The sequence below is a fragment of the Haliotis rufescens genome, unplaced genomic scaffold, assembly GCF_023055435.1.
Source record: "Haliotis rufescens isolate VD_foot unplaced genomic scaffold, xgHalRufe1.0.p SCAF_11, whole genome shotgun sequence".
Classification (NCBI taxonomy): Eukaryota; Metazoa; Mollusca; class Gastropoda; order Lepetellida; family Haliotidae; genus Haliotis; species Haliotis rufescens.
The window spans coordinates 26,424,817-26,452,749 of NW_025963791.1; the positions used below are offsets into that span (position 1 = coordinate 26,424,817).

At 39.1% G+C, this 27,933-nt stretch overlaps 1 protein-coding gene across 1 annotated transcript in view; it reads right to left on the bottom strand.

Annotated features, from left to right (window-relative positions):
* Positions 1-8,485: 8,485 nt before the first annotated feature.
* The window catches only part of LOC125378079, a 30,999-nt gene continuing 11,551 nt past the window's right edge, over positions 8,486-27,933 (bottom strand). The window contains exons 2-3 of the mRNA XM_048392913.1: positions 12,733-12,873; positions 8,486-8,917 (exon numbers count right to left, since the gene is read on the bottom strand). Of these exons, the coding sequence (XP_048248870.1) occupies positions 8,718-8,917; positions 12,733-12,873 (341 nt within the window). The 3' untranslated portion in view covers positions 8,486-8,717. The remainder of the gene's footprint in view (positions 8,918-12,732; positions 12,874-27,933) is intronic.

The following is a 27,933-nucleotide window of genomic DNA, read 5'->3' on the forward strand; positions in this document are numbered from 1 at the left end:
GGTTAATAAGACGGATATCAAAACACAAGAGTAAATCACTTACAGTTTAGCCTGTCTGTACAAAATATTGTGTGGGATCATGACACATGTCCACATATTTATCTACTTATCTATACCTGTCTACTTATCTATTGTGCTACATATATTTTTCTTGTGTGTACAATTTCGAGAAAAACAGTTTATACAGCAAATAATTATTAATCCGGTCCTTGTTCCCATTGGAATGTTAGAACTAACAAATTCCCCTTTAACCGAAAAGTAGGTACGCGAGTGAATATAACGTTACGCCACTTTTAACAATATTCCCGCAATAGGACTGGAACGTTTTAACCATAAGGCTATCTCACCGCCCAAATAGGTACGTAGCTATGTCCCTTAAATTGTATCTAAGCGGGGTTTCTGGCAGAGCGAGTTACTCTGTATGCATATTCATTATTCTCTATACATGTGAACTCGTGTACCTCTCCGTGCATGGCAACATCGTCCGGATGAACGAAATACCGGTTTATCGAATATAAATATTGAAACTGATTCCCTTGTTGTTGTGTTATCTGTTGTATATTCCTATATCATTTGGACATTGTTCCCTATGGTACATTAATACATGGATTCAAACCAGTCTGTAACCTCGTTTCGTAAGTTGTTGATTTGGTTGACTGTTTGGATTGTGGATAAAAAATATATAATGCTTCTAGCTTTTAACCTTCGTCATGGGAACATTGTCCCTGATGGAGGCGGTTCATCATGTTTACTTTGTTTGTTTGTTTATTTCATGTTCAACGCCGCATATGATGTTGGTTTGTAAATAATCGAATCTGGACCAGACATCCAGTGATTAATATCATGATCCACACAATTGGAATTCTATGACATGCATCAACGAAGTCACCGAGTCTGACCACCCGATACCGTTAGTCGCCTCTTACAACAAGCATGGGTTGCTGAAGACCTATTCTACCCCGGATCGTCACGAGTTCATGTTTATTGCTCCTCTGTTCCGCCTCATAGTAATAGCTGAAGCTGAAGGGATTTATTACTGAAATGATGATTTTGTACCCCAGGAAACATATGCCATCTTGACAAGAACTGACAAAGTTTACAAGTATCAAATGGCCACCACAGATCAACAGAACACACCAACACAGTTGACATTTAAATGAAACAAAGTGTTATTGTGCTACATTCATTATACAGCGAATCCCCGCTAAACTGGGGGGCAATCCAAATTTTAGGGACAGGCCATTCGGTAGTTTGAAAAGGATTATTAGTTCCAGAAATGAGATTTGCTTCAAGTAAAAAAGAAACATTGAAGTTCGGTGACCATGATGGATGTCCTTAAAAATTGTTTGCTTCGATTATCCGTTTTAAATGTATCCCCTGTAATGATTCTGGTTAAAACATATCCTATGATTCTATTTAAAGGCGACAACATGGCGGTCAGGTGGTCTGGCTCTGTGACTTTGTTGATTGCGTGTCATCGTAGCCCGATGGAATGTGAATTTGTTTCTCATATCAGTCACTGGTTTGTCTGACCCAGACCCGACTATTTACCTCTGTCATAGATGCTGGAATATAGTTAAATGGCGTAAACAACAATCAAACAAAACCTGTGTTTCCAGGGAGAGATCTGCTCAAAAATAAAGGAGTTGAAGCACTCGTAAAATGAATTAATGTTTTACATGAGGATCAAAATTGATATTTCTTTGAAATTATTTATCACGGGACACTCGTAACTCAACATAATTTCTGCAACTTCTATAGTTTGTGTTCAATATCTGTCTATATAACAGCCGATCTATCTGCATATTATCTGTGCGTGCGTGCGTGTGATAGGGCAAAAAGTAAAGTGTGAGCCATACTAAAGGACATCATATTCAGTTTCCCTGCCAACAAATTGATATTAGCCAGAAACTCAATATCAAAGATTCGATTACCTTATTGAACCTCTGTTCATATCAGCGAGGCCTGATTTTGTTGGCTTCACATAAACATTAAAGGAAGGATTTGCCCAATAATCCTTGCGCCCGAGATCCCTAATCAGCCGGATGATGTCTGAAATATCGGAAAAATACACTTGAGTGCCATTGTGGTCTGGGGCTAGAATAGCGAGAAGAATGATCTTAAAACTGTTTGGAGACCTACATATATGTGGACAGGCAGTATAAAAATAAGAAAACGCATTTGTCAATGAGATGCCCCGTGTGTGATGTAAGTGTCAAAGTTCTGTATTAGATGCACTGTGTGTCTTCTAGGTGTCAGAGTTCTCAAGGAGACGCCCTGTGTGTGATGGCATCGGGAAAAAAAACTGCTGACGAGAAGCACAGGCACAAAGGCACGAACTCACGACCTCACACCTGATTGCTTTATCTTGCCCCTCACCAAGGAACCCGCTTCACGATTTTGGCACAAATCTGATCCATACACGTATTCGCTGATTTCATTCAAATGCTAAACGACTAAGACCTGCATCACATCGGACTTTCATCCCTTATTAACCTGACACGCCCAGTTACAAATGAAATACTGTTCAAAACAGCGTAAAAAACACTTACTTTTCTCCGATCCTTCTACCTTCAACGGTACGAAGCCCAATGTTAAAGGGTTCGTTTTGTAGTTAAGGTCTTCTTGCCTTTGGGTGTCGCTACATGTCTCCTTTTTACTAACGTCAAAAGTTATACTGTTTTCCACCAGTTTCAGACATCAGGTTTAGTTTCACCAGTCGATGAATTATTGCCACCAAGGGCCAGGATTGAAACAGTTGCAAAATCCGCCAAACAAACAACAGAGAATGAGAGCCACTGTAAAGGATTTATTGACGTGTCAACAGAAACGATAACACACTTAATAATCACGGGTATTGCTAAATGCTATTTAACAATCAACAGAAACACAAGCAATTTATATATCACATGATTCTAGAACAGACAACAGCTCTTGTATGATTCAACCTGCTATACACACAGTAGGTTTTATGTAAACTATAAAGTGGAATAATACACACATTCGTTGAAAATGATGTTTGACCCCACAAACAAACCTTGGCGCAGCGTTCATACACTCATTACCAGATTCCGGGGAGGTGTTTCCCGATAATTGAGTACCAGGGCCCCATTCCACAAAGCGATCTTGGTGCTAAGACGAACGTAACTCCCATATTTTAAGTTAGACTTATAGACAATCCCAGCGCTAAGATCGCTTTGTTGAACGGGGCCCCGACGAACGAGGCTATGCTGCTCTAAATCATAAACATGTGTCATACAACATCATGACATTGTACAAATCAAGCATATTGATAATGAAATTCTTCTGTATGTCATGCAACTTTTACTAACCGAATTATCCACGTTTCTATATAAACATCCACAAATACATATACTGGTATCAATGTTACTTGGCACCCAGTTTATTATGAAGTACATTTATCAATGATTGATGACGTGTTATATCATTAACAAAACTTTGCGCCTCTTCATAAATCATTGTCAGGTTTACGACTTTTCCAAATACCATACCTTAATGTGTAGTAGTCCTATCAGTAACATTAAGACTTTCATTTAAAAATAAAGTTGTGTACCCCTATTTAACAGATACAGTGTCTAAGTGAGTAGATGTGACGTCGCATCGACATTATTACGGCCATATATCGACCAGTGTCTGAGTAGCATTGATTCAGGATGGGTAGCTTATAAGTTTAAAGAGAACTTTCTAGCAATCTCTTATAAGGATCGACCATATTCTTGGGAATATTCTACTTCAAAATGACTATATTTTACTTTGAAAGGAGCTTCCAACCAATGTTTCTTTTACCTACAACACGCTTGTTTTCAGAGGAGTCAATGAACAATTAGTGTGTGTGTGAGTGTGTGTGTGTGTGTGTGTGAGAGAGAGAGAGAGAGAGTGTGTGTGTGTGTGTGTTTGTTTGTGTGTGTAAAACCAGAGGCTAATTCCAGCATTTCTGGACTTAAGTATCCCCCGAGAATATTAACTGGTCGATCACTTAGTTCGTTGCGTTTACTATTAAGAAATAAACTGCCAAACATAATTAGCTGACATAGGAACGTCATCGTGTAAGGCCTTCGGGACATCTGCCTAATAACACTTACTGTATATGAAGGTTCATTGTACACAATGCTATATGGGTCAACGTTTACATGATTCATATATTTACGTAAATGTGAACTCAGGAGACAAAATAAGGCACACTTTATTTCGACTGCTTAACCAATGACATTCGATAACCTGATAATATACTACTCAAAAGAAGTTAAAGAACACCCGATTCTTTCATATAACGATAGTTAATCTGCCAAACCACGATACATTGAATTTAGTAATATGAAAGAATCGGGTGTTCTTTAACTTCTTTTGAGTAGTAAATTACACTAGAGATTTAATACTGATGGTCTTATTAAAAATGCACTTCGAATTGACAATTAGAATGTGATAATCAATATGGAATGTACTAGTAAAGGACATATTTAAATGACAACACATTAATACTGGTTCAATATGGGATTGTCATCCCGCATATGACGTACATAAACTAGCATCACATCACGTGAAGAAACATTATAAGGTTTTAAATACCCATAAATTCCCGAACTAATATTATCTGAATTTTTGTCACAGCGCTGAACATGTTCATCACCGACTTTCACAATATCAGCCGGTTTCCATGCCTTTACGTATAAATAATTGTGATTTTCGCAAGGCAAAATAGGATAGATCAATACATAAACCGTACAATGTAATAAATAGCAGGATACGCATGCACTCTGCCAATCATGACTCAGTCAATACAATCACATACATCACTGTGGAATAAGAGATAACCCGTGACATAAACTATTTTTATATGTAGTTTACGTCAAAAACAAATTAGTTCTAGTTTCTTCAATATCTTCACATTACATCCCAATATCAAAGAGAACATATCAGCCCTTAAACCATTGATAATAAATCATTTTCCGTTATCTCTTGGGGAAAACAAATATTCCACGAACAAATTGCCAGTTTGTTTTGCCTGGTCAACATTTACCTGACAACAGTAGAGTGGAATTGTTAGAACACACGCGACAGTGATACAAAACACGATAATAGCATAGCTGCCGAACACTTCCACAGAGATACCAGCTGAGAGCTGGACAACGAATAGTTTCCAGAACAATCATCAATGTATATAAGGAATTTGTCAATCGAAACACAACATCGATATATATATGCAGACCATCTGTTTTTGTTGTTTCTGTTACAAACCGATTGAATGCTAAATTGCAAACATATAAGTATCAAAGTGTGATACACCCTAAACGCGAAATTACTTTTTTTGTATCAAAACGAGCATTTTTATCAAAGTACGTATTCAGTTTGATCAACCCAATGTCAAGATAGCGGAACTATATTTTTTTATGTAATTAATCTTGAGATAATTTTTTACCATTTATTTTGATTCAAACCAATCTCGAAAGATGCAAAAATTAAGTTGATCAAAACAATTTCGAGATCACAGGGGCCATCTGTTTTGATCAAACCATTTCCCAACACTGAGACATGAGTAATCATTCTTTGGCGAACACCTTGTGTCAGTGATCCATTTATATAATTATCACCCCTTTTTTTCTTTTACGCCAAAAGAAATATGTTTCGGAAGATAATAGAGACCGATTATTCTCTAGCGTTGACGTGACATATTGAGAAATCCACATTGAACCTGACACAACACCCACAGCATGGCCAATATGATATGAAGTGTGTTGGTATTATCGTCGTTGTCTATACAACAAGCTTCTCTGATTTATAACACCCGGTAGACATGTGGGCTGAAGTCGCTATTCTTCTAATTTAGACAGAAACACTTCAGCCAGTGGCAGTAACCGACACACAACTTAAATATACACGAAGGCCACGCGAGAACTCGTTAGCGCTGCACCCAAGGGTTTGCCCGTCAAGACGCAACTTAAGCTTGAACTCCTCCTGGTTAATTATCTATACTGATGTCAACACACCGGGGGATGCTTCATGTCGGGGAATCAGCACTGGACGTTGGGATTGGACAATGGCATGGCGCGTTCTGCTACATATATCTGACATTGGAGTCTGAACTTCCAACATTTAACAGTATATATGCATGGCAGGCTGGTGGCCGCTACAATTACTGAAGGATAATTTCCAGAATTGGACAATGAAAACCGAAGATACCGAATGTGTTTCCATGTCATTAGCATCTGAGAAACAGACGCATCATGACACTTAAGGCTGTATATATGATGTGGTCGGATGTATAATACACATTGCAAGTATGAATATCATATGCCTATTCCTGTTCAACATTCTTTGACTAATAGGGGCGGCGGAGGTAGCATAGTGGTTAAAGCGTCGAAACTGGTTCGATTCCACACAAGGTACAATGTGTGAACTATACATAAATGGAGTTTCTCAGCTTGATTCTACTGGAACATTGCTGAAAGCGGCTTAAAACGCTACTGGATCAATTTTAGTTTAAATACGTTTAGGCACAGGCCTTTGTGTACAGAGGGTTTGAGCACAGGTTTAAATGTCAATTATGCTAATTGCGTTCTTACTTCATGTGCAAAACACAAAATCAATATTTTCCTACATTAATGATGATTTGTGGATCTGGGATGTGGAATTTATGGATGTTGGGATATTGATAGCATTTTGGTTTTAGGTATAATTGCCTCAAATTATCATAAGCGAGATAAACCCCCAAAACGTGAAACTCGGTTTCTACGCAGTTTAAATATCAACTTATCCATTTTCTAAACTTCCATTGGTAATTTGATACGTTGTGATATGGGCCACACTCGAAATCTAACTTAGGAGAGCTTAATCGAAATAAGATAATCTTAATTTACAAGCATAAATGTCAAATAATTTCGCAAAAAAAATTGTTTTGGATAGGGCATAATATGGCAATTTTGGACTTGAATCTGCAGAAAAGTTTCTTTCAAGCTTTGTTGGAATACATTAAAAAATACATTTTGGTTGACACACATTTGTAATGCGTCGCCAAACTTATTTACAAAGACAATTTCAGTTGCTTTTAGCAGAGCTTTCTTATGCTGATGGAAAGGGCTTTATCGCTTTTAGTCATTAACACATAATACTTTTCGGCAAACAATAATCGGTCATTTTCAGTATATACAACTAGTATGTTACACACCTGGTTATAGCATATGAATGGGATACCTATCACGCTCGCCTAACACTGAATTATTTGATGCGGAATGTGTTACATTCATACGCCGTGTACAGGCATAGAGCTACACCCGACCCAGTTGATCTACCTACAGTAAACTACGGTTATAACGAACTCAAAGGGACCACTAAATTTAGTTCGTTATAACCGTAGTTCATTATAAGCACATTTACAACATATATACAGCAAATAGACGGGACCAAAAACGGTTCGTTATATCCGTCAGTTCGTTATAAGCGTGTTCGTTATAAACGTAGTTTACTGTAGTTTCAAAACCAATGATAACGTCGCGGTACGGAAGCACTGACATTAGCTTGGCACAAAACAGGTTTGAAAAAGTCCGCGGAAAAGGTTATATACTGCTCACTCCTGGAAGTTCTTGTTACCCCATGAGTACCCCATGTACTCCGATTGTCACCTGTCTGGTTCAGGTGATGTGTCGCATTTCCCGGGCCAAACTTATCCAGAAACGCACTAATCAACTGAATGAGTGAGTTGCAAGTAGATTTAACGCCGCATTGAACAGTATTTCAGTTATATGATGGTGTGTCAGCTTGATGTGGGAGGAGAGCTAGAAGGGAGGCAGGTCGGGGATCCTTACCACTGTTGTGAAACCCACAAGCACCCACAGTGCTGACAGACCATCGTCATCATGGAGGTGAATCTGGGATCCGAAAATACGACCAACGGATCTTGGCATACTTAAGGGACGTAACGCCAACAGACCCCTGGGCCACTCATGACCCAATCTACATTTGAGTTAAACTGATAGTTCAGATTTCAGTCTTCAGACCATCACCACGTTATCAGGAGAGGTAGCAATCAGACATTGAATAATGAACATAGAACATGACACATCAGGGTTTGGGGTTTTTGAGTGAGAGATACTCGAATTGTCATACTATGTTCCAAAACACTTTAGATTCCAGTATTACAGCGAAACTTTATTAATCCGGAACGCATTACCCCGGAAATCCCGTCTTCAGGACCAGTGCCGTGAGGAAATCCTTTATGTAAAGTGATTGAGTTGGGTTTAACGCCGCTTTTAACAGTATTACAGTTATATCGCGGCGTGTCAGCTTAATGTGGGAGGAAAGACCGAAGTGATGCAGGTCTCAGACGTTTACTAATTCAGTGAAACCCAAGAGCACGGGCATGGTGCTGACAAACCCAGAAACATAAACGGGGCGAACCGGGATTCGAACCCACAATCATAGGTGCTCTGCACAGCGAATCGCGGCGCCTTAGACGACCGGGCGACCCGTGCCAAGCGACATTACTAGCTCCAAAGGATAATTTCGGACGATTTCATTGACCGTCCAGATGTGTTTAGGTGACAGTACATCACATCCTCACTCATAATTACCCATTTAACAAAACTTTGGTTATGGAAACGATGAATTTAAAATATAGATAATTTAGTTCGCAGCGTCAATGAGGTGTCTGGACATACGAGGGTTCGCCCCATGAAACATAACATGTGTAGGTGTATGAATCATTAAAGGCATGGAAGCAGCAGCAGCAGCGCCGTGATCAGAGGCAGCAGCGACTTGTAGGACGGTAAAACTGATGAGGCAGCGGCATTGCAGTTATCGGTGAAGCATACGTCAATACACAGAGTTTTGTTTTGACCCTGAGGGTTGTAACACGTGCCTTCGTCCATCGTGGAACAATCCCGACGGAACATCAGCAGGATTTCTGCAACATAGACAATAACACATTGTTTACCCAGCACAAAACATGGAGTCACCATATAGCACCTGGTTATACAGGCAGTAGTTTAGAATGTAGGTAATTACAGAAAACTTGAGATATTTTACAACAGCAAGTTTTGTTTGTTTGTTGTTTAACGCCGCACTCAGCAATATTCAAGCTATATGACGGCGGTCTGTAAATAATCGATTCTGGACCAGACAATCCAGTGATTGACGTCATGAGCATCGATCTACGCAATTCGGATCGATGACATGCATCAACCAAGCCAGCGAGCCTGACCATCCGATCCCGTTAGTCGTCTTCTACGACAAGCATAGTCGCCTTTTACGGCAGGCATGGGTTGCTGAAGACCTATTCTACCCCGGATCTTCACGTGTATGCAGCATCAAGAAACCTTGTCGAACTTGACATGACCATGGACATATAATAAATACATACAATCCAAATGCAACTATATACGCACTCATTTATGTCTAACTATACGTTTACCACCGGATAAATCGCCAAGAATAATGAAGAACTAAGCGTTGTTTATTTCACGATAAAACCGTACTGTTCTATCATGACGTCATTTCTGGAGATTCGAACATGCGTCCGCAACTTGGTGACGTCGTAAATAGGACCTGCGCCCTCAAGGTTTATTCTCCTTGCAGTGTTTTGTTGTTCGATAAACAACAGCCACTCGTCGTTTATGTCTTAATTTCATAGTTTAAACAAAATCATGCGCTAATGTGTCACTTGATATTCTGGTCCATCATTGATTGTCTGGTTAATTACAGCTCTCCGTTGCATGGCAAATACCTGGTGTCATCATGATTTTCAGTGATCCATTCATATAACTTTTCACCGCTTTTTTTGCCATTTACACCCAATGGAATCTGTGTCGGTAGATAATCGAGACTGGTAATTCTCTGGTGTTAATGTTTTACACTTAAAAGGTTATTTGCAACATTAGTTTACGTTGCTTAAAGGGAGGTTACGCTTCCTGGTCTGGTGCCCATTTCTAGACGATGTGATTAGTGCCTTCTGTTAAACTGAAACAGTGTATCTGCTAAATTAATACACATATAATATAATTTGAGCTAGCAGATAAACAAAGTTGTATTAGAGGGTCTTGAATCCACTTTTTTTTTAGACTGCCAATTGACCCAAGTCTGGCCCGCCATTTTACATGATATCGAGCGATTATTTGACTCAAACGACTCAGTCGTATCATTAGTTACAGTCAATACGTATAATCTAGATTCCCGATCGGGTTTGACATCACGTTTATCGCTCTATTTCTTAATGAACACTCCATCATTCAACGTCTACATGCTAACTCACTTACACGTCTGGCCTCTTTCTGCAGTGTCACTGATACTGATTGATATGTGCAAGAGGAGTAATACACTAACTGGTAGGATACGCTGTGCTCACTGTTTGTTGTTTAGCGCCGCACTCAGCAATATTACAGCTATAAGACGGCGGTTGAAGTGCAAATACAAAACAACCTTCGTTCGTTAACAGACCAAACTGAAACCGGTTGCAAAATCTGAATGCGCATGAATATTGATATATGCCCAAATATGGGCATTGTTGACAAATATGAATATATGAACGTCTGTCACATCAGCCGAAAGAACTGGATGTGTTGTGTGGGCGTCTGAGCGGGTTTGTTTTGGTTAGAGACAAAAGTTCTTCTGACACTGCTTGAGAGTGAGAGTATGGTTGTAGCAATATTCCAGCAATATGAAAGCGGGGAACACCAGAAGTGTGCTTCACACATTGTACCCATATGGGGAATCGGACCCTTGCGACGAGCGAAAGCTTTGACCAGAGGGAAAGGAGTCAAACACGTTGAGGAAATCCAAATGTACAGTGAACATTTTTATGTGTGTCATCTTAAGGCCACATGTTTCTTTTATCAGCATTTTCTGAAACATAGTTTTATGAAACAAAATCGGGCCCGGTTAACCAGTGGTTGACAGCATAAGGGACACCTGAAGCCAAATACAGCCAAATGACACATTCCACCCATTTCATATAAATATGCATGCACGTGTGCGTTCACGTGGATCTCGTACACTCGTCCACAGAAAGATAATCATCTCCTTGGTATGACCGTTCCAATTTAATTCGAATAAATGTTTACTCAGGCGATGTAATGTGTAATACAAGTCGTGTTCTGGCATTTCGTTTGCAAGAACAAAGGACAAAAATAGGAACGCTAAATGTGACTGAATATAATAACAAGTCATTGTAATGTTTGTGGCTCAACTGTATATTTTTTTAGATCCAGATGCTCAAGAAAATATGTCGACGAAAGGGTTCAAAACTTGGGGACACCTGCTTCTTGTCGACATTTCCCCTTCAATATCACAAAGATAGGCCATCGTTCATTTACGTCCAATACCGCGTTTATAAAAATCAAATAATGCCCCGTAAGGGGTGAATATGTTAACTGTGGAATATCTGCCAAAACCACGCATCAGTGCTGTCAACTTTTGACTTGACTCAAAACCCTGAAAATGTCTATTCATCTTTTACATTGGATTCCAAAGCTATATAAAAATCGATGTAAATATATATTGCTGGATTTAGCAAATGTGCGACCAAATACTTGTGTCAAGATTTCATGTAATATCCCTAGCCGCCACAGAACGAGAGGCACGTGCGCAAGGCACAGGGAGCACATTTCATATATACCACGCAAGGGCGACTCACACAGTGTTCTCACAGTTGAACTCTTAAATAACTTTTAAAATATGGTAATCAAAACAATGTTGTTTAACGCTTTAGGTGGTATGGTCCTTTGAATGTTGGTTTAAATAGGGCCCTGGTGTCTAAACGTTAAAATGGTTAACCTCGGTCTCTTAACCATTAATGAGTAACCATAATACCGATTAGACACCAAGTTCAATTTTGTTAAACTTGTACACCACTATCCCACACAATAAACTCTTGAAGGAAAAAAAAATCGTTCCTTATTTCCAGGGGGCTTGTGTCAATAAACCTGATGACCATAAATATGGTTACATCTCATTCTTCAAGGGTCCGGGACAATTTGTCAAACACAAATGCAAATGTAAAAAGCAAACAGTGAAATTTAGAATAATTTAGAATTCTGTACAGCTGGACTGTTTCTGTAGCAGGGCGTGGAGTCATCCCACGGATGACATCCTTACCTTGTCAGCTTGCTGACGGGGTTAACCTCTTTGGTCATGTGGACAAGGCACTGACCTCGGATCAGAAGGTCCGTGGTTCGAATCCCATCACTGGACTCAGAAATTTTATGGCCGCTACATTTCCATACGGAAAGACATTAACCAGGCTTATATTGTTTGCCTACCAATATTCCACGTCCATGCCAGGATATTTCGTCTGCGTTCGATTTCATATGTGGTGAGGTGAAAGGGGGTTTAACGTCGCGTCAAAGATTATTGCACTTATATGGCGACGTACATGCGCGTGTTTGTGTCTGCTTGTACTGGTCCGGACTAATTGCGATTTTACGGTGCTAGCCCCTTGAGATGCCATGCCGCGGTTTAACATGAATACCCCATTCAGACACAGTAAACTGAGTTCAAACCGACCAGTCCTTGTTTTAGCTCTTAATGCCGAGCGTCAGACAGGGTAACAACGAGTTCAATCTTTTCAGGTCTTTTGGTATGACGCGGCCGGGGATCGAACTCCGACCTTCCGCTCTCCGGGCGGACGCTCTACCACTTGACCATGGAGGCGGTGTTCATATGAACATGTTGACCATTATGTACCACCGTGACGTTTGTTGCTGAGTATGTTTATGAGTTGCCTACCTGTATCAATCTTGTATTCCCTGATTGTAGTGCAGCTTTGTTTCACTCCTTGTCCTGACTGCCAACACAACGTCGCTGCTGGGGGGTTCACCTCGCAGTCGGGCTTCGTAACGCTGTCACACACGGAACACAACAGGCTACCTGTAACACATGGACACCTTGTCATAACCAGTTGCACACTGTCACACACGGAATATAACAGGCTACCTGTAAAACATGGGCACCTTGTCATAACCAGTAGTACACTGTCACACACGGAACATAACAGGCTACCTGTAACAAATGGACACCTAGTCATAACCAGTAGTACACTGTCACACACGGAACATAACAGGCTACCTGTAACACATGGACACCTTATCATAACCAGTAGTACACTGTCACACACGGAACATAACAGGCTACCTGTAACACATGGACACCTAGTCATAACCAGTAGTACACTGTCACACACGGAACATAACAGGCTACCTGTAACACATGGACACCTTGTCATAACCAGTAGTACACTGTCACACACGGAACATAACAGGCTACCTGTAACACATGGACACCTTGTCATAACCAGTATTACACTGTAACACACGGAACATAACAGGCTACCTGTAACACATGGACACCTTGTCATAACCAGTTGCACACTTTCACACACGGAACACAACAGGCTACCTGTAAAACATGGGCACCTTGTCATAACCAGTAGCACACTTTCACACACGGAACACAACAGGCTACCTGTTACACATGGACACCTTGTCGTAACCAGTTGTACACTGTCACACACGGAACACATCAAGCTACCTGTAAAACATGGACACCTTATCATTACTTGTTGTACAATATCACACACGGAACACAAAAGGCTGCCTGTTATACATGTTATGAAATTTAACATTTGAAACCTGACGCTGCTCGTTCGGTTCCAAATTCAATTGATAGCTGTTAAATCTACAGGCAACCTTTCTCTACATTGAAAACATCGTATGTTTTTATCCTAAATAACAAGTTCTACACTGTAACAGAAGGCTACTTGTCGTAGAAAGAAAAATGGAATGAGTGAGTAAGGTTGTATACCGCTTTTAGAATAAAATACGTTGACATTAGAGAGGGGGACATGACTTGTTGTAAATATGAGGTACATGAAACTGAAGTGTAATCGCTCATCGTTAACATGTCGGAACTGGGGTCTTGCCGTAGGGAAGTCAAAACAAAGGAAGATCAATGGGGAAATTAATCGTTGGATCCTGCAGGGATTCATAATGACTCGGGGTCCTCGTTCTGTGTCTTCCAAGCTAAAGGAACTATTAATATGAAACGTATTCATCGTGCATGTAATATATTTCACATGATGGAAGAAAGCGGCCAGAGCTTCCATGCACACCTAATACAATTTCTAGATTATAGGGATTATGTACAGTTTTATTGTTACCGCCGAGGGATAAGAGATCGGTCACAGTACAGGGTTGAGATTAAATAGTGTTTTCATATCCCAGTGAGCATCCTCCTATTAATTAAGCATGGATAATAATAATTATTATTCAAACAGTGACAGATGTGAGACACATGCTCTCAAGTCAAGATGTGCATTCAGCGCGACTACTTCTTCTCCTTTCAAGACGTGGCCCCGAAACCATTATTACAAATAATAAAACGTTGTTGTCCCTGGAAAGCTCTCAAGTCATTCTTCACTTGATAGTAGACGTCAGATACTGGATCATTCGGTTCTTCGCGTGAAAGAGTAAGGATGTTTTGGGACACTTTCTCGGGTGATATTTCAGAGCAGCCGTTTCCTGAGTATATCTGACTCAGTGTTCGAAAGGATCCGAATAACAATCATACCATCACGCCTTACACCATTTACTGCCAGAATACACATCACAGTCGCACACCTACTGATATTAAATTTCAACTCGAACTTCCAGTCTGGCGGTCGAAAAGTATACAACGTTAACACGTACAGTGTGTTTATGCAACATATAAGAACGTCCAATATGTTTCATATGACTATAGTTGAACAGTTATGGCCAGGGCATATTTACTTTTTAACCTCTTTTGTGTTGAAAATAATTATAACGGATTGACTCATCTGTAGCATATCATATACAGATGAACATACAGCAACGTGCAGCCACATGCAGCCTAGATGATATCAAACTCAATACGACACTTTAATGTCGTTGTGAAGTTAATACCGTACTCCAGACACTCAAAATTTGAAAAATATGAAAGGGGTATTATGGTTGTATCTTTATCATTAAAGTTATACCAGAGAATACACCTTTATAGAATATGTATAGCATAGATGACTCTCCGCAAAGCATTGCTGCCCAATAAAACATTCTACTGGGGTTTGACATTCAAGACTTTTCGATGATCCGATCTCGTTCAATAACCATTAAATAGCTAATTCCCTTCTATTTATTTACCCACCAAAACTAGAAATAAAGGACACCAGTGAGACCGCCTCGTCTGTTCATGTTTACATATAAGCATAAACATTCAAAGTGACAAAACACTCCCAACAAGAGTGATAAAAGGGATCACTTCAACTTTCCATTAGTCAATATTACCTTTATGTCGAGCAATATTCCAGCAGTTCAGCCTTTGGTCTTTGGTCATTTCACAAATTTTGAGGTACAGCATGCTCAACCAAGATTTCAAAGAGGGTCATACGACTTGCTCAGAAGCTGCTTGATCAAGGTTACAACATTCAAGGCCCCAGTGAAGCATTCAAACAGTTTTATGGTAACCATGTGAAAGACATTTCCAAATTTGACGCATCAATGACAAAAATTATATTTGATGCAATTCCCTATTTTGACTTGTACCATATATATTTTTAGGTGGACAACTGATTTGCCTTTGCATGTGTATGTGACGGGCAACACTGGTGGGTCAGGATGCGATCACCTTTTCGCGAACACCTGGTATCATCACTATTTGATAGCGATTCAAAGACACATGCCCATGATGAAGTCGGAATACTACTATCGACTCTGCCTTTAGCAGCCTTCTTTAGCAGATTTCTTATGAATATGGGAAGGGTTTTGTCGCATTTATGTGAAATTGCGTTGTAAATAATTAGACAATGATCATGTCGAATCTCATTAATTCAACCCTAATGTCGGATATTAAGAGTTGATTTTTTAAAGGATTTCCTTATTCCGAGGTTTATTGAGATCCCCCGGGCATGATGAGGCCCATTTGCAAATATCAAACATTTTAAACTGTAATCAGGTTGACATAATTGATCTGATCAATTTTCGGTGATCAGAAAACGCGCCTAGTGATCATAAATGGTTACCTAAATGCACAAGGGTATCGAGACGAGGTTCTTCAACCGGTGCACAGCCACAGGGAACCATTCTGCAGCAAGACAGTGCCATGCCATATACTGCTCGACTTGCTCAGGATTTCCTAGCCAACCACAATGTTCATGTTCAACCATGGCCGGCATGTTTTTCGCATTAAACCATATGAACAATTTCTGGGACCACTTTGACAGACAACTTAGAAACCGTCAACTCCCACTAGCCAACAGAAAGCAGCTGGAACGAGTTCTTTCTGAGTAATGGCGCAGAATCCCTCATGACGTCATCAGGAGACTGGCGACATCAGTACGACGACAGGTATTAGCATGCATGGACGCACAAGGAGGACACACGCGATATTAGGCACTGGAAAATCCCCAAAAGAACACTTGGAGCTCTACAATAAACCTGTTATTTTTGGACTCCAACTGTGTGCAAACCTCATTTCATAGAGGTTCATTGTTTGTTTTGTTTACTGTTTATATAATGTGATATTATGAAACGTTAAATACTCTAATACACTGGTTTTGTCTTTGATTTTCTTTTACTGGAAATCAAAATAAGTGGGAAGTTTCTTTTGTCCGTCAGTGTAGTCCTGGTAAGGCAATGTCAAAATAAGACGTGAGGACATTCTGTCATCCGACTCGGCCATTTTGTTTTATATAATGGTTGATGATTGAAGACATCTTGTGTTCATACTGTTCACATGTTGTTGACGCTTCGTGATGTGCATAGTTGATTTCAGTGGCGTTGGATTCTTGTCCTTTGATTGTTTCAGCACGACATGCAACACAAATTACCGATCACGCACTTGCAGGAACAAACGGGTATTCCCTGAAGCCATAATTAATCCCCATCAATGTCCCTGACATATGCAATATACGACTCTTATGCATACTGCCCCTACGCGTAACATCAAGGTTTCAACAGCAATTATTCACATCACTATGTGATTGTAAATGGGCTCTGAGGCTTGTCAGAGACCAGTAATACGACGCCGTCAGTTCCTCAGCAATGGTTAGAAACGAATGATTAACAGGTATTATATGGAAGGTATCCGTGGAAACTATTGTGGAGAAGATGTATTTACATTACTGCCGTCATATAGACAGATACGTGACACGCTCCTCATTTGGTTATAATTAGCATGCAAGAACACCCACAGCAGTAAACTTTCAGAATGTAATTACAGGAATCGTTAAAGCTTAATGTACATGATACGTTACAAGCTCTACGATGTATTTTCTCATCGAAAAAACAACAACTGGCAACAAATCGTGTTCGCCTTCACCAACACGGCGCCACTGTATATTATCCCGTTGTCGCTCATGAAAGGCCGAATATACGTTGGTCGACGAAAAAGAACGCACTCATCGTTTTTCACGATGACTTCGTTTACTTTGAGTGAGTGAGTGAGTTTGGTTTTACGGCGCTTTTAGCAATATTCCAGCAATATCACGGCGGGGGACACCAGAAATGGGCTTCACACATTGTACCCATGTCGTCGTTTACTTTGAAATCACGATGGCTTAATGTTTAGATATTAAACGTTTGTGTTTATCTAAATTGGTTTGCAAACGGGGCGGGATCCGATAGGGGCATGTTTCTAATGTTGAATGATCGGAATATTTTCTCTTGCCAGATGCTAATAATATCCTAACTGTTAAATAGCGATGATTAAATATTTACTTTTGATGCGAGGCCAGGATGTTTATCCTTCTGCCAGGGTGTATTGAGGGCTGTAATCGATGAGGCTGGTAAAGTTTATTTTTGCTGCACAATTTGCAGATTGTGGCTTCAGAAACAGTAAGCAGTTATTTATCCGACATTGTATATATAAGGTTCAAGGACATGGAAATGGTCTCAGGGATATGGAGTCTTCATATCTTAAAACCCTACACAGGGGTCTGATTAACGGTCTGAGGGGGACATCGAACACTTCCACCTCTGAGAAATATTGTGTGATCAATGATATGCTTCACTAAGCATGTTCAATACGATTAAAATCTGGCGTTTCTGGCCATGGCTTCCCTTTGAATGTATTCATTGTCCAGTACGCTGAGGTCGGACGTTGTCCATAGGTGACTTTAGTTCGGATGATTTCATGTCAGTACCTTCCACAATTACAAATCCGTACTTATGGCATAAACATGCGCGGAACAATCATATGTATCCATAAATTTATTATAACCTCTTGGCTTCCCCAACAAACAACACAAAACAAAACTTTAATTACTTTTTATCTTCATGAAAGAAACAGAGCAACAACCCAAATCAAACCTAGAATCTAGAATGAATGATTCCGCGGGTATTCCTGGTTAGCATTGGTCCATATAACCTATTCTTATAGCTGAGTTCAAATGGAGAGGATGGTCAGTCTCATTGACTTGGGTGACTGTGTGTTCATAGTTAAAATACAATCATATTTGTCTGGTCCAGACTCGATTATTTTCAGCCCGTCGTGATATAGATGTAATATGAATATATGTAATACAAATCTATTTCAAACATAATCAAGATATGTCAAACCATAAGTTTTATATGTTAATCAGAATCGTGCCAAAATGTTTAATACTGCTACATTTAAATCATATTATACATGTAGTCGATATCACCGAGTTACAAAAGGTAGCTATGAACCAAATCATTTGAAATGGACGGTTTACTACTGATACCCTCAATTTCGACCAATGTTGATGAAGCAAGGGGTTATTTAAAATTATATTTCACCATTTACTAATGACGTGTGCCAAGCACGTTAACTGGTTCATGAGACGAAACAGCTAATAAAATAGCCTGTAAAATTCTTTTTGCAGCATGATCGTGATAGGACATGTTGTTTTCTTGACTCAAATAAGAAAAATATATTTTTAAGCAAATATTTTCAACGCCAGTATCAAATACCATGTTTATGTAACTTATGATTAACTTGTGTCTAGACAGATATAAAATATACCCCGAAATATCGCCAGATCATTTAGAAAATGTTATCAATGTATTAAATAGTGTGTGAGTATGGTTTTACGACGCATTTAACAATATTCAGAATATACCAGAAATGGGCTTCACACATTGTACCCATGTCTGACGAGGGTCTGACGAGCGAATGCTTTAACCACTAGGCTGCCCGACCGCCCCTGTAATTAATACATAGAGGCATAAGGATGAGGAATATTGAATATTAAATGTGATATGTATATGCAAAATCGAAGATTGCTTATATATCAGTAGGTAATAGTAAAGATTTTCAAGAACTCAAGCGACACGTTTCTTAAAAAGGGGTTGATAGTCCCAGATATGCTGATGATAGGGATTCCTCACTGGCTTTCCCAGAATTTCCGATTACATACATTCAATTCAGTTTCTCCTCAGGCTGAGATTAGGTGTTTGAATATGGTTTCACCTCCAGCAGGATATTCGAGGTTTCATAACTCGCAAAGACCGAGCAGCTACCGGCAGTACCGGCACACAACTGTTCGTATTTGCTAAATAGTGAGTAAGTTTTTTTATTTTTTTATATTAGTTTTATGTGGATTTCAACGTGGAGATTTCGGTCGACTTAAGGATTTGCAAAACATGTGTACAGCCATCTGGGCGTCGACATGTGTTTTGCAAATCTCTTTATGTTTTTAATCAAGGTGCTCAAGTGATCTGATGCAGTTCGCGGGTTAAGGCCCGTTACAAAACATATCTTGATTAGCGATCTTAAATGGGCGCCGCCATTTTGTTTTAAGCAAATAGAAGTGATATGAGAGATGGAATCTGATTGGTCAATAGGAGGGACATAGAAGGGACATAACATGTAATAGCCACTGGTGGCGCTACGATTGAGCCTGGAAATTCCAGCGTAGTTCGGAAAAGGTTGGAAAATGGACTTTTACACTCAATTAACGCCCTTGCCTCGGGAAGAGGCTACTTGTAGCACTGTGTCAGTCATAGATGCCTACGTAAAGAAACTGTGTCAGTCATAGATGCCTACGTGAAGAAACTTTTGCCTAAAGGATGTAAGCATAGTCTTTGTAACCGATATCCTCCCTTGGAGTAAAATCAATAAAATTCTATAATCCCGTCCACAGCTGACGAAATGTTGCGTATGACTTGGTGATATTGTGTGTAACTAAATCAGCAACTTTTCACTCACCCAGTGTTTGTCATTCATCACCTCCAGGTTTAATTCTATGTCAGTGGGACGCCGTGATTATTTTTCAGTTGGACGCCAGGCATACACACTGCCTGGAAGACAACGGCTTTTTTTGCTTGTAAACCGTGGATAACAAAGACATATCCTTGAGATAAACCGGTATGTGTACAATAAGAGGGATTATACATATTTCCTACATTTCCTGTTGTCGGATATAATATGAAATATACATATTTTATTTTACTCTTAACACTTATCAGTGATTCGCAGTAAACAACAGTGAAAGAAGTGCGAACTATTTAAAAATAATATTTCCCGATATAACCATTGTTTAGTATGCACAATAAAAAATAAAAGCGAAAAAACCCGTTCGCATATTCATCAGATATCTCTGCAAAATGCAGAGTTGATTGTACGATTCCGACTATATCAGGAGCATTATCTTTGTATCACTATTAAATAGTGATGATACCAGGTGTCCGTGAAAAGGTGAGCGTTTCCTGCCCTAACGATGACACCCCTCACCCACACATGCAAATGCAAGATAATTGTTCATCTGAAAAACAACACGGGAAAATATGGTACGAGTCAAATAGGGAATTGCATCAGGCTTTATTTTTGTCAATGATGCCTCCTCTACATGTCTACTTTGACATATTTTGAAAGCTTTACTGAGGTCTTGAATGTTGTAACCTTGATCAAACAAAATTTGTACCTCAACTTTTGTTCCTCAAAAAATGAGAAATGTAGACACTGGAGATGCAGGAATATTGCTCGACATAAAGGGAAAGTTGACTATTGGAGAGTTGAAATCATCCCTCTTGTCATATAGTTAAACATCTTGGCCAAATTACCTTCCGATTTTCTATGCATAAAGAAACAGATCAGCAAGAACGTACGCACAATTGGTACCCATTGTTTGAAAAACACAAAATATTACACACAAATACTTTATTGTTCCTCTGATGCTACATATCTGAAAGATATGTACATTCAAAGTTGGCATTTTTCCTTATCAGTATCCAAGAAACTATCAAGTTATTCCCTCTTTGAAAAAAGCTTCTGTTTCGAGCAATAGTTATTAAATGTAACACTAAAATATTTCGAATTGCACTTGCAAGATTCAGATGTGGTTCACACGAGCTCTTTATCGAGACGGGAAGATATAATGGGATCGTGAGAGAACACAGAATGTGTCAGTTTGGTGATTAAAAACACTGTAAAAAGTGAATACCATTTCTTACTCCTTTGTCCCTTGTATGCTGAACTCAGAAAAAAGTTCATTGATAAATATTATTTCCGTTATCCAAGTTTACAGTAATTTGTTTCGTTAATGTCAAGTAACAATGTAGTATTTATGAAAAAGCTGTCAGTGTTCATATAGCATGGTTTGAAGCTAAAAAATTCCAAATGTGTTACCTTATAAATCTATAACACCCATTACTATATAACATATACTATAGGAGTATGGCCTCTCAGTATTATGAATAAACACATAGTGTACTTGGATACATACAAATTAAATATGAATTGGTGCAATAGTCATCCCTCAACAGAAAGAATGACAGATTAAAGTTAAAACAGTGCAACATACAATCCCCACCATTTGGTATTTAAGATAATGTTTGATACTGAAAACCATGATTACCAAATACTTTCGTTGATGTCTATTTAAGCATCTTATGTCAGGCATATGAAAAGTTCAAACCCTTTCATGATAAACAATCAAATATATTCTATGAATCTGTAAAAAGTAATGTTCAGATTTTCATTGATCCATTCGTATCTTGTTCACCGCCAATTTGCCTTGTACCCCGATTTGGAAAGCTAAATGATCTAACTGCAAACTGACAAAAACCTTTGCTGGTCGTAAGTGGCGATCAAATAGATCCCACGGGGGAATTATATGACATCTTCAAGAACATTAGCCATGATACGGATCTGAACGCTGATAGCTTACGTATCTTTTATGATTTTGATTGTAATGTTGAAACAAAATTCTGTATATGATTGACTGAGTGAGTATGGCTTCACGCCGCTTTTAGCAATATTTCAGCATTATCACCGCAGATTACACCAGTAATTCTGTATGTAAAATTATCTCCTTATTTACCATCCCACAGAATAATTGGTTTAATGAAACTCGCTAATCTTAATTTATGTTATTGGTGTTTCAAATAGCGGACATTCAATCGCTTGGTGAGCCGCTTCCTACGCAATACTATCAGTGAAATTCAGGATCTTTACCATTAGTGGTCAATAAATGCTGTGACTCATAGAACTATTATAACATTATTATGTTACTTCTAAGTCCAGTCATAATTTTAACATATTTTTACAGAAAATAATATCAAAAAGGTAATACTTTTAAAACAGCGTTTTGAAGTATTTGCAAGTTTTAGAAAATACATATCCCTGTTCAGCATGTTTCTATGCATGAAGCTTTAAGGTCGTAAAGTCAGAAGGAAAGATCCACGAGTGGCATAGAAATGTTTCCTTTGGGCACATACACTTTATGTAAATAAATCACCAACCGTTCCAAAGAAATCGAGAAATCAGGTTCGTGCGTAATGGTCATATATCAAGTCTATGTAATTAAGTCGCAACCGTGGAGTCGTGGATAGAGCGTCGAATTTTATATATGAAGAAGTATAATTTCTAATATGACGACATGTTTTCGGAATACAATTCAAAGATAAAATACATCCAAACTTGGAAAAAAACGTTTCTTTTGCCAACAATTTCATATTATTGAATTTGTATCTTTGTTTTGTTATGAGCTAATAAATATTTATATATTGTGAGCGTGGAAGGCTTATGGTTATATTCTCTGGCAGCGTCATATCAATGACGATGGTACTAAAGTACTAATGGAAATGAAAAAAACTGTTTTGCTGGATTTAATAATCGACACAAAGCATTACGTAGATGTAAATTCAAAATAACAAAACAACTGGAAAAGTACTAGTCTGGATTTGCTAGTTTATCTCAGTGCTCAATACAAAATGTACTTCACAGGAGATAATTTGTAGGCACTTTCAAAAATATTACTAAGTCCAAATTGACATGGCAGAAACAGGCTATAGGCATTATGCAAATTAGCCTGGAAAAAAGTTATCAAAACAACAATATAAATAACAGCTATGTTTATGTACATAATAATAATGACATGTAAGTTGTTGTTTGAGAAGGGAATATGTTACTTTTACGTTCTGATATTTTGACGATGATTCACTATCCCACAATGCCACTAACAAATCACTAACAACTGACAAATCACATGCACGTGGGTTTCAAGCACCTGTTTTCACCTGTCGTCAAGGTGTCATAGGTCATGGACATTCACCTTGATCTACTAACACCTGGTTATGCTCAGTTTCCCAATAGTCAGTTTTGTTCATATTTTTACACACTTTTACGTGTAAAAAGACATAAAAACCTTTGATACGCTGTATTTGTGCCAGGGCCCAATTAGTACTAATTGAGTTGTTTGAATATTTATATATTTTGTATATTAACTGCATTTATTTAAAATCTGAGATCGAAAAAACAGGGTTTTTTTCATTTCCGTAAGTACTTTAGTATTGTTGGTACCCAAACCTGTTCATCGGCATTTAGGGGATAAAACAAGGACTGGTCGGATCGGAGTCAGTGTAATGTTTGCCAAATTAAACTGGGGCATGGCATATTAGTTGGCTTGCACCACAGAACCGGCATGAGTTCGGACTAGTACAAGCGGGTACTTCGGGGTGCGTTGACAAGAGCCTGACCACCCGATCCATTTGTCCATCAAACATGGGTTGCTGGGGACCTATCGATTATGAGGGCTTGGGTGAGTACCTGTCCATGCGTATCATCAACTCTTTGCTCATTCGCAACTGTATGAGTGAGTTGGGTTTATATAAACGCCGCTATGATAGACAAAACTAACCAGTGCTTCGTCACGGACCGTGTCTCACAATGCCGGAAAATGATTTGTCTCCCCTTTTTCTCGTCTGTACAATACGATGATGTCTTAAAACCTCATGAAGCTATTATAACACGCTCCCCATATCAAAATGATGAAAATAACTTTCTCACAGAATTGATTACATGTTTAGTTGGGTTCAGACTCTGTATGGTGCTTCCGGTAGAGCAGGTCATGCAACTTGATGACGTCGTAAATAGGACCTGAACCCCTCATGGTTTATTCTCCCTGCAGTGTTATATTGTTAAATAAACAACAGCCACTCGTCGTTTATGTCTTAATTAACACATAGTTTCAACAAAATCTGTACATGCGCCATCGTGTCACTGGATATTCTGGTCCATCATTGATTGTCTGGTTAATTACAGCATGCCGTTGCATGGCAGAAGTACAGGTGTGAGGCGTCAGGCAACACACACACCTTTTATACAAATTGTGTGAATGGCAGTTGCTAGCGACAGGGCAGGTCATGTTTACCCTTGTCGTAACACCTGATGTCATCACTGAGTTTCAGTGACCCATCCATATAATTTTTTGCCACTATTTGGCCTTTTACGCCCAATGAAATCTGTTTCGGCAGATAATCAGGACTGATTATTCTCTGGTTTTTACGCTATACATTTATACATATATGAACTCAGAGTATTCAAGTTGCTCTCATTTTTATGAGTGGCAATATTGGATTGAAAGATAGTCTCACTCTCCTACCCACAGCTCCATGCGGCCGGCAGCCAGCCAGCATAGTACCTCTGCCACAGGCCAGCGCCATGTGACGATTCATCACATCTTTCACAGATCATTCAAGATATTGAATATGCTTTTCATCCGTTTCATGTTTGACAAGTCTACACATTTTCATAAACAAATATCAAAGAATGGTTACGGTTCATTTAGAAAGTATCCTAATACGTGAAAATCTACTTGTTTTTGCGTAGTTTTCCTTTGTTTACATTGGTTGTACTGCTCGACGTGCTGTCATCGAAGCCCAACGGAGAGCTAGCGATACGGTCACTTTGTTGTATAAATATATATTGTCATGAAATTCACTGTCGCAGTTGTAGTAGCATATCTATATAATTATGCAAAACAATATGTTAAGCGCCCCCAAATACTTGCATTAGTCCATTCTATACTGATTTCTGAAAAAAGCGCGTTTGTTTACAAACAAGAGAAAAGTCCGGATACATGATATGCAAATTACCCTGTGGCATTGGTGTTATGCTGAGTCACCACTGCGCCGGAGTGTGTGATAGAATCACACCATTCAGCTTACGTTTGTATAAACATTCAATTATATTAGTTTTAATGCATCTAATTCATCTTATCTGGGCCTACAATCATCAATGGCCCACTGATGTTGCCCTAACGATGCTTGACATCGTGTAAATGCCCTCAAGGAATTGTCGACATGTTTTCCTCAACAACAATTGACACTACTCTACCATGGTGCTTAACCATGCTAGTGACTTATGATAATGTGATAGGTGCCCGGACTCCACAACAGAATATACTGTCGGTCCTATGTTAGTTCTGCCAGAAGACAATGCTATAGCTGACTTAAGTATCAGAGCAAATCTATCAACGTCAACCACATTGAACACTACAATAATAATGAAGACTTTCTTTAATATGATTCATTTCTAAAACAAGGCATTAAACAAGCAGTATGTTGACTAAAATTATTTTCACGAGGCTTAATTATCATTATAAGTATTACTACTATTATTAACATGTAACTAAGTAGCAAGGGCGGTCGGGTAGCCTAGTGGTTAAAACTTTCGCTCATCACGCCGAAGACCCGGGTTCGATTCCCGACATGGGTACAATGTGTGAAGCCAATTTCTGGTAAAAAGATCCCCGCCGTGATATTGCTGGAATATTGCTAAAAGAGGCGTAAAACCATACTTACTCACTCACTAAGTAGCAATGAGAGGATGTTATGAAACGCCACAGTCAGCATTATTCCAACTGTACCACTGACCCGGTAAACAAACGACTCTGAGTCTAAGAAATCAGTGGATAAATGACTGAGCAATTACCCATGCCGTCGGGACATGATAGCCCAGTCAGAATTTGTCACATTGTGTCCATTAGGCCATTAGGCCTATCATGCCCCGAAATCCCAACAGGACCACGGCATCTATTATAACAATAAGTTGTACTGAAGTCAGCAGAACTAACGAAATAAAGGACACGAATGGTTCAGTGGCTTAAGGCGCTGCAGTTATGCAGGGTGCGTCCCTTAGGCATACCAGGATCCGCTGGTCGGGCCTGTGAATCGCAGATCCCGTGCTAGGAATAACACTCCTTGGTTTCATCAACCGCCTACAAACTACGTGCATAACTTTGGACTTTCAACTCATATTTTGCCAACGCATCGTTTTATAACCGTTACTGAGAAACATGTCTGTTCCAATCGGTGTTAAACCCAACTCACTCACTCTGAAGATTGAATTGGTATAGAAAGGTCATGTTACAGGAGAAATTCATCATTAAACCTATTTGTAATATTGCACGATTTCGCAATCAATTGCAATTTCATAAATACGCTAAGAAATAGCATTAATTTGAAATGAAGTAATTATTTCTGCTGAACGCCAACTAAATGAGATTAAGGTCGAGTCAATCATTGTGGACTCATCAGCTTCTTACATGGGATGGCCTTCTACTGGGACTAGTCATGGCAATTTGAATATCTCTTGGCGATTCAAGAAACTTATCCAATATAGGTGAAAATATTATTTTACATGACACGTGGATACGACAATTGCAAATAACTGAAATGGTTGATAAAAGAAACTGACACAGTACATTCTTCATTACTGAAATATGTACACGCCAACGACTGGCGTCAATGGCATCAATTGTTATTTTGACAAATTAATTGCAATTTCAGATTCAGTAAGAGGTGTTATCTATGGTAAGTCAAGACGTGTCTGAACTCAATCATACTTTCAATGTCAGATTAAAAATCAAAATAACTTTGATTATGAATTTTCATATATAGCGGACCAGAAATACTTGTTGCTGGAATATGTGTCTTATTTAATGTTATTATACCAAACAACATATGAATACAGGTCTGTAGAGGCTATTTAATGACTGCAACCTGAGCAAGTTGATTCAGGCAAAGTGCCTCAGAAATTCAGTTGGTCACATCGGTCAATATAGGGGAAAAGTGGCGTTTATTAACCTTGTTACTTACACATTTTATTTAGTGTCTGTAAATGAAGACAATCTAAAACAGGTGTAAATTCTATAAGAAATTGCAGCATTTGCTCATTCAAACCCGAAAGGTCCTTCAACCAAAATTACATCTTTATTAATGTACAGCATCGTCACAGAGACACCAGAATTGTTGGTGATAGTGTTGTTGTCCCTTGGACAAAAGGAGCATCTGAGGGACGGCAATTGTAGAACTGCCATAGATCACGGCCCTCCCCTGGGCCTTGAAACCTGAAAACATCTAAGATAAACCCTCATTATACTCTGAGTAAACTAGCTGCGAGGGCTGGTTTGATGATGATAGAAGACAGGTGTTGTGAATTGATTTTATGGAGTGTGGCGTTCTCTTGATTCCGACCAGACACATACTGGGCTCACCATTTCCAAATGTGGATAAAGGAGGCTCTTTAAGAGAAGGACCTTTAAACGATGGATAGTGTTTTTACGCTTCAAGGATTGGAATGTATACATGCATAAATAATAAGTCCTTTGTGCTTCATATCAGGTTAGAATAGATCCCTTGTAACCTAGATGACTGAATGAATTGAGTGGTCAGA